Raw genomic sequence first — 8,196 nt, 5'->3', positions numbered from 1 at the left:
TGTGTATAAGAGACAGCACCCAGCCTTTTCCCAAGATAATTTGAAAAATGCTGATCTCGATTTTAATCAGCTGCAAATGCAGCACAATTCACTTATAATATCCCTGCCAGCAGGATCCTCAGTAAATTCATAACATCATTGCTTTTATATGATCACGAGCAAATTACTGAATCCTCAGGAGGAAAAGGAGAGGGGGAAAAAAAGAGCGAGAAAGAGACAAACCCCAGCATTTAGTATGCAGCCGTTACGGCCCAACCATTACATATTTTACGCTGTTAATTTAACTTTCATTACATTTTCATTGTTAAAAAATAAACCAGAGCCTTATTGTGCAAAACAGCTGGCTTGGACATTTTTATTTTTTTATTTCTTTTAAAATTATTATTATTTAACGGAAGCACCAGTAGCGTTTGATCAATTAGGCAGCCGTGGATGCTTCCGTTTTATGCCAGGGCTGGGCTGAAGGTTGAGGTGATCTGTTCAATCACGTCTGTAGCAAATTACTTGAAGGATGAACAGCAAAAACAACAGGGACTAAATGATTTTCTCCTCGGTGGCAATGTGCAAAACTCGGCCGGGTGCCAAGTGGCACTCGGTGCAGACGGAGGATGGATTTAGAGCCAAAGCTCCTTAAACGCAAGCCCGCGCTGGGCGCACCTTGCTGCGGGAGGCAGAGCACGAGCTTTCCAAGGGCTGGGGGAAGGTGGCAATGAAGGGATTGTCTTGTTTTTTGACATCTCAGAGATGCTTCTGCTCCTTCTGGGCACCCTGGAGGAGCGGGATGTTGGGGAATGCCTTCACATCCTCACGCCACAGAGACCCTCACAGCCCACCTGCACCCGTGCCCACGGTCCCGCTGCCGATGGAGCAGCAAAGCCACAATGAGCCCCCAAGGCCAGTCCGGGGGTGAATAGCATCAGGTTCCTAGGAGTCAGAAAATCCCAACTGTGGTGATGCTCCAACCCCATTTCTTGCCACTTTAGCTGCCCAGAGTTCACACCTTTAGGGTGGACTAGGAGATACCCAACCCCTGGTGAGGATGCTGGGGGGGGACCATTGGTTCTGCTGGGGTTCAGCTCGTCCCACGTTCCTACACAAGCACCAGTTGCACCATAACAAACCAGTCATGTCAAAGCCCCTTTCTCCTCACGCCGGGAACCAACCTCTTCGCAGAGAAACGGCGCTGGGGGACCCGCTTGGCACATCCCCAGCCGGTCCCAGCCCCAAATGGGACAGACAAGGATGAGCAAAGCCACAGCTTCCCCAGCCCCGCAGGGAAAACGTGGAGAGGGGCGACCTCCCAACCGGGGGCTCCGACTGCGGTAAAGGAAGCAAATACTCAACAGCCGGCAGTTGCACGACAGCATTTGCTGCTTGTCCTTTCCTTCGCTGTGTCACTGGTTAATGGCACAGCATTACAACGCCACCAGCAATTTAGTGTATTTGAGCCAAAAGAGGGGTTTTTTCCCACAGATTCTTGAGTAGGCTGCTTAATTTTTAATAAACTCTGCTAACTCCTGCTAATTATCACATGGCTCATTTAACTGGGAGGCTTTCCTTCCTGTAGACTGAGGAGTAAGAACAGAGCAGATGGCTCAAATATCATCTTTATCTTAAAGGTCCTTCCCCCGGCTGGTGCATCCCAGTTTCCCGCAGCCCCCCCCCCAGGCTCTTCCGCACCCACTGGTTCCCGCTCCGGCTCAGGCTCCGCTCCAGGGCAAGACCCAGGCACATGGAGGTATTCACCTCTGCTCTTCTGCAAGGGCAAGACCAGCCCCAGGGCTAAAATGAGGAAAAAAGATGCATTTGGGGACAGTCTGACAGTTTGGCCAGATATGCCGGCACTCATGGGCATCCAGAAATTCTTGGAGGGGGTTGATAAGTTTTTCCGTGGTTTTTTTTTACCCCTTTCCACCTGCTCTTGCTGGGTGAGTGGACAGGCTCTGGAAAGGCTGGGGATGCTCTAGGCTAACATTAAATAGGATCCTGGAGTCAGTGCTGGCCCCAGCCCTGCTGTAAAGGCACTGATGTCCTGTAGCTGCATGAGGGATTGAGACACAGACCCCGAACCTGGCGTCAGGCCCTGGATGCTGAGCCCGCGATGCTCGTGCTTGCTAAAAGTCAGGGCAGATGGATTTCACAGCAAATGAAAGCTCCTGAGGTGAACTAAGGGATTTAAGTAGGAATAAACCCCCTGGGATGTTTTGAAAAATTCCATCCGAGGCAGCAGAGAAAGGCTTTTTCAGTTTGCTTTGAATATTCAGCTGTGGCAAAGACTCTATAAAACACATTTTATTCAGGGCTATGAGATCCTGAGCTGACTCAGTGCTGGACAGTTTCTATTTCTACCGTGTTCCTGGGAGTGAAGCAAGCCCATCGGCATCCCTCACCTGCCCACTGCTGTCCAAAAACCTGCGACCTTTTCCTCGACTGTGGGTTTTTACCCTCATTTACAACACTGGTGGTTTTTTAGGAATTATATAAAACACAGGTAAGAGAGGAAGTGTTTATGCCCTACCAGCCTACCTTTCACATCCACATAAAACAAGAAAAAAATACACTGTTACCTCCCTCACTGCCCAATTTTCCAATCAGATTTCAAAATTGCAATACCATTTCTGGGATCAGGGAAAAATTCCCCCCAAACCAGCAGAAAAGCTTTGGCATCACCCACTCCAGCATGGGCAGAGAATGCTCTGAGCTGCGTGAGCGAGGGGGGATGCGGGATGGCTGCTGCTCCCCCACGTAAATCAAAGGGGAACAAGCGAAGGGTTTCACTCAGGAGTTTCATCCAGACTTACTTCATCAGCTCTGGGTCTTCTTTATCATCCTTTGTCGGGGTGATCTTGATCCCACTTTTCTTGGCACGAGGGCAGCCTGACAGACTGTGGTTAAAAAGAGAAGAAAGGCCTGTCTCACTGGCAGAATCACTGCATTTGCTATTCCCCCGCTTCAGTCATCTTTCCCTTGAATTTGGCACAGTGTTTTTGATCTCTCTCGTTTTGCAGCTTCACATCACGAGGAGAAGTCAGGAGGAAAAAAAAAATAATAAAAAATTGAGGGAGATGGACAGTAATTAATGGTGTCTAGATAAGAAGATATCTGCTAACAGCCTGCGCTGTTTAATGGAATTGTTGAAACAGAAGGCTCAGATCTCTGCTATTAATGCTCTAAAGTGATAATAGAAGTCATAAATAGGTGGCATTATTAACAGGAACATTGCATCAGCTAAAATCTGACCCTTTGTCTTTTATTCTGTTGAAGGGAGCTTCTAATCAGATGCTGGAAAAAAAAAAAAAAAAAAAAAAAAAAAGAAGTCAGATTAAAGAGATGAAAATAGGCTTCAGTTGTCAGTAACATTAATGTTTTATTCAGAACTTTACAACTCTGCCCACTGCAGGGGAAAAAAAAAAAATGGAAAGAGGCTACAGAGGAAATAATTTAAGGGAGATCTTACCTTCTATGTGATGCATAATTTCCTGTTATGTGACCAGAGCCATCACAACCAGGAGTAGGGCACCTGCGGAGGAAAGGGAGGCTCAGATTAGCCTGGGGACGCAAACAGGGGATCGATGCTTTGCGACAGCTCATTTCAAAGAGGAATCTAGGGACTGTCAACACAGAAGCAGGTTTTTTCCTCCTGCCCCTTCTCCCTCTGTAAGAACAAGGTCTGGTCTGTAATATCCGTGGCACAAACATCGCTGCATCGCTGCATGTGTGTCAGCGTTGGAGAGGAGGATCGGTGGGAAGAGATGAGGACGTTGGGAGCACGGTGAGTGGCTGCTCTCTGGCGGAGGGACGTGGGTCCCACCCTCACAGAGGATGAGGTGCCGAATAGAGGACATCCAGGACAGTGTCTGTCTCGTTGAGGAAGCCATAAGGAGACAGCAGGTACCATCCACAGCCACTGGGCTGGATGCGAGCATAGACAAGAAACCAGAAAAATGGCCTACACCTCTGGAGAACGGGGCCACCACCGAGAGGAAGCCCAACAGAAGGTCTCGGCTCAGTTCTGGGTGACTTGGCGGGGGTTAATCTCACCGAGGGCAAACAGACACCCACCACAGGAGGGTCCTCAGAGTCCAAAACGGGCTGATGCCTCTGATGGAAAGTAACAAAGGAATAGGAGGAAAAAAGTTAGGTTAATCTTGGGTCTCCCCCTTCCATAATGCCATGGGCAAGGGACCTGGGGGTCTGCAGGGGACCAGCTGCTTGTGGGGCCTCGGGCTGGGGATCACCAGGTCACCACGCACGATGCAGCAGCAGCTCTTGGTGCTTCGGTGCAAAAATCTGCCCCTCAGTCCTCAGCCGCTGCTGTTACAAAGGGGTCTTTGAAGATATATCCATCCGCATGGGTTTGAAGGGAAGCATCCAGCGCTCTGGGAACGTGATTGAAAGCAAACCCTGGAGAATACTTCTGTGATCACTCAAACCTGCACAAAGGCTAGCAGGGGCTGCGAGCCCTACCGAGCGGCAGCGAAGATAATAGCACGAGTTAAGCGCTGCATCATTAAGGGCGCAGAAGCAACAAAAAAGGTGAGGGGATATGAAGTACCATGAGCACAAAGATCTGCTCCAAATGCTGTTTGGTGATGTGGCGGACATAAAAGTTGTCATGGGGACAAGGAAAAGAGGCGAGGAGTGCTCGCTGAGGATGTGCACGCCAGCCTGCCAATTAGACCGGGCTGTTTGAGTCAAGCGATTAGGACTGGGGGGAGGAAGCCCACGGTGCCACCACGGGATGAGCGGGAGATGCTCAGCCGCTCGCTTCGGGGCTGGAGCTTCTGCCAGTTTGCAGAGTGCCCTTTCTCCTTGGGGGAGGAATTCGCCGTGCCCTCACTTTTTCAATCCCCTTTTTAAAGCCACCGGTGCCTGGTTTGGTCCCACTGGTTGGTACCCCCCAGCAGAGCAGGGATTGATGTTATCTCCAGGACACCCCAGTGAACTGATGGGTAACACGTGGTGATGGGCAGCCCCTGAGGCCAGTCCTGTAGGAAAACTCGTGCCTGAGCTAGGCAATGGTATAGCTGGGGTGCGCTGGTCCCTGAGAGTCAGTGACACAACAGTTTCCACAGAAGCCTTTAGTTTTGCAGCTTGGAAAACAACCTTTTAAAAAGCCCTCTTTTTTTTTTGGTCAGAAAATACCAAAATTCTCCTCTTTGCACCAGCTCTGACGGAGGGTTTGGCATTTGTGGGTCACTGAATAGTCCATCAGTGAAAAAAATGGGCACCTCGGGTAGAGTAGGAGAGCAGCGACATGTCCTGTCCCAGAAGGGTGGCAGGGAGCCAAAGTCAGGACCAAGGCTCAGCAGGCTCTGACCCAGGACAGAGCTCTGGTGCAGGAAGAGGGGCGACATTCCCAGCAGGACCTCGTTGAGGATGCAAATTCTCTAACTCATTTAGAAATTACAGGTTGAGGAGATGACCGTGACATTTCCCCATTATACACTGTTAAAGCAGAAAGCAAAACTATTTCTTTGTTGTTCTAGCTTCAGGGTGGGATGAAATTACGAAAACACTAACACCAAACTCCTTTTGCCTTTCAGGACTTTTAAAGAGGGGAGAGAATTGATTTGATTTTTATTTTTAATTATCTGGAGACAAATCATACCGACAGAGACCTTTTATTGCATGTTCCAGCCTGGAGCTATTTTTTTTTATATCAGGGATATTAACCCCTGAAATAGAATTTATAATAGAAACACTGACACGGCCTTATCTGAAGTTGTGAAAAGCTATGACTGCGCTATCTGTAATATCTCCAAATCCTCTTCCCTTCCTCCCTCCTCTGCTCCCATCCTCACCAGGATGGAGAGAAAAAGCAGTACGTGGGAAATAACATTAAAAAGCTTTGTTTTGGCCAGAAATCTCCAGGTTTGGGGAGTATTTTGATGAAAACCAATGACATTGGATGCCCAAGGGGAGCAGGGAACGCTGCACAGGCTCGGTGCGATGCCTTGGTCTCAGGGACAACCCCCTTTGTTTTTTCTCCAGGCCCTTACTGGAAATGGGCACCGTTCCTGAGAGCTTTTAATATCTTGAATGCTAATTGCCTTATCACTGGGCTATTCTTTAAGGCTGTTGGAGAAACACCAGTTCAGCAAAGCTCTCTTAAGAGGTTCTTTCAAAATGTATATCGTCTATAATGCACGATTAAGTGTACTTAGCGCTAATCATGCGAGTCCTTTCCATCCACGAGCATATTCTATTAATATCAACTAATCCAGCTACTTTTTCCACCTCTGCGGTAAGGAGCAGGCAGTTAACAAACATTTTTCCCGGCACCAGCACCCACATCAGTGATGAGGTGTGGAGCAGTCCCGGACCCACACTGCCCTCTGGGCCACCAAAAAAAAAGGGTTTGGGGACTTTACCCATCACCTTAATGACCAAAGGGGCTCCCACCTGACTTGACTCTTCTTACCACAGGTCCAAACATCACTGATTGCATACAGGACACAGGGCAGATTTCTTTTCTTTATGATGAGCCTGTGCAATGTGAAGTCTCCCATGAGGTTTTACTCTCGGCAGAGGCTCTTTGGTTATAGTTACAAATATCTCAGTTTCTAAATAATCCTGAAATTGGATTCAGCAAAGCAAGGAGCTCAGAGGAGAATCAGCCTCCAAAAACAGGCTGGCTCCGTGGAAGTGATGTTGGGAAAAAAAAATAAAATTAAAAAATCACAATTAGCTTTTCCTCAAAGATGGGGTGTGGGTGAAAAGGAGGGTTGGGCTCCCCCTCAGTGTCTCCATCTATTTTAAATACAATTTCTATTAAACCTTTCTTTAGGGGAGGCAAGCTAAGAGAGAGTTGTGAAGAATAAGCTCCTATTGAAAATGAGGAGCTTTGGGAAGACAACAGCAAAGCTGAAAACAGGATTCAGAGGAAGATATTTCAATGAAAATGTGAAGACCGGATTCCTCCCATGAGGAGCAGAAATGGGAAGAAAGAAATTTGGGCGCCTGCGAGCCCTTTGCCACTGGCTCAGGATCTGGCCTCACCAAGCATTTACTTGCTCCCTCTTTCATTCCCTCACAAATCAGACTCCCATGGAAATTAATAGAAACCCCCGTTGCTGCATCCCAAACGGCCCCTAAAATTTAGCATTAAAATTAGCATCCCAGGTTCTCCAAAAGAGTTGGCTTTGCTATGTCCTGGCAGTATTTTCCCAGCTGTGCCTCTACCCAAAAATAAAGCATATGCCTTTATCTAGGCTTTGGATTATTTGAGAGACATACAAAAATGTTGAATGAAAAAGGGTTATGGCACAAACTAGGGAACAAGAGCTTGAAAAAGACGCCAAATGAAAAAGAAAATAGCATATGTCTACAGTGCCCAAAGGAAACCTGCCAGGGGTCCAGGTTATTTCTGATCGCTGCTGTGATCCCCCCTCCCCAAAATAAGCTTCCGCCGTGCCATTTTCTCTTCTCAACGCAGCAGCTGGAGGCTGGACTCCACCAGAGCTCCTCGCAGGCAGATTTTGATCGGCTCTTTGAAAGGAGAAGGGAGGGGATGGAAAAGCAAAAGCAGAGCAAGAGGAGGGTGGGCAGGGAGGGAGAAGAGAGAAAAAAAGGTGGAAAAAAAGAAAAAAAAGGAGTTCCAAGTTGAGCGCAAACATACTTGAGGTCAGCAGAGTGGGCAGCCATGAGGTTTCTGAGGCTCTTGTCAGCAAGAGGACAACCAGAAAGGCTGAAAGAGAAGAGATGGAATAAAAAAAAAAAAAGGAAAAAAGGAAAAAGAAAAAGGGCCAGGGCGTGGGGAGGGAGAGGGGCAACAGAAGGTGGGGAGGAAACAGAACCAAACTATCCACATGGTCAAAAAATATACTAAAAGAAATAAAAAGTTGACTTTCAAATCCAAGCCATGGAGAAAAGGTCAACCCACCTGCGGTGAGAGGCATAGTTTCCCGTTATGTGTCCACTGCCATCACAGCCTGGGGTTGGGCAACTGGGCAACAACAACAACAACGAATGTAAGCGCTGGAAAGGAATGGAATCCCCCGAGAGCCACGGATCTGCAGAGCCAGCTGAGCCCCCCTCGGGGTCTGTCTGTGGGGTGGGGGGATCTCAGCCTTGCCCCGGTACCAGACATCCCGCCATCAGGACCTCAGCATGTGTTTGTATGCAAATAAACCAGCTGATTCCCTTTCAGCTCCCCTCCCTCCCTTTTTTTTTTTTTTTTTTTTTCCCAAAAGG

General features: G+C 48.2%; 1 protein-coding gene across 1 annotated transcript in view; it reads right to left on the bottom strand.

The window, feature by feature from the left end:
- The window catches only part of MYT1 (myelin transcription factor 1), a 62,352-nt gene that overhangs the window by 7,750 nt on the left and 46,406 nt on the right, over positions 1 to 8,196 (bottom strand). The window contains exons 16-19 of the mRNA XM_026861933.1: positions 7,886 to 7,948; positions 7,622 to 7,690; positions 3,458 to 3,520; positions 2,802 to 2,885 (exon numbers count right to left, since the gene is read on the bottom strand). Of these exons, the coding sequence (XP_026717734.1) occupies positions 2,802 to 2,885; positions 3,458 to 3,520; positions 7,622 to 7,690; positions 7,886 to 7,948 (279 nt within the window). The remainder of the gene's footprint in view (positions 1 to 2,801; positions 2,886 to 3,457; positions 3,521 to 7,621; positions 7,691 to 7,885; positions 7,949 to 8,196) is intronic.

This window comes from Athene cunicularia (genome assembly GCF_003259725.1).
Source record: "Athene cunicularia isolate RWA chromosome 20 unlocalized genomic scaffold, athCun1 chr20_part1, whole genome shotgun sequence".
NCBI lineage: Eukaryota > Metazoa > Chordata > Aves > Strigiformes > Strigidae > Athene > Athene cunicularia.
Note: the sequence above shows the minus strand (reverse complement) of the source record. Positions and strands in the feature narration are given on the sequence as shown.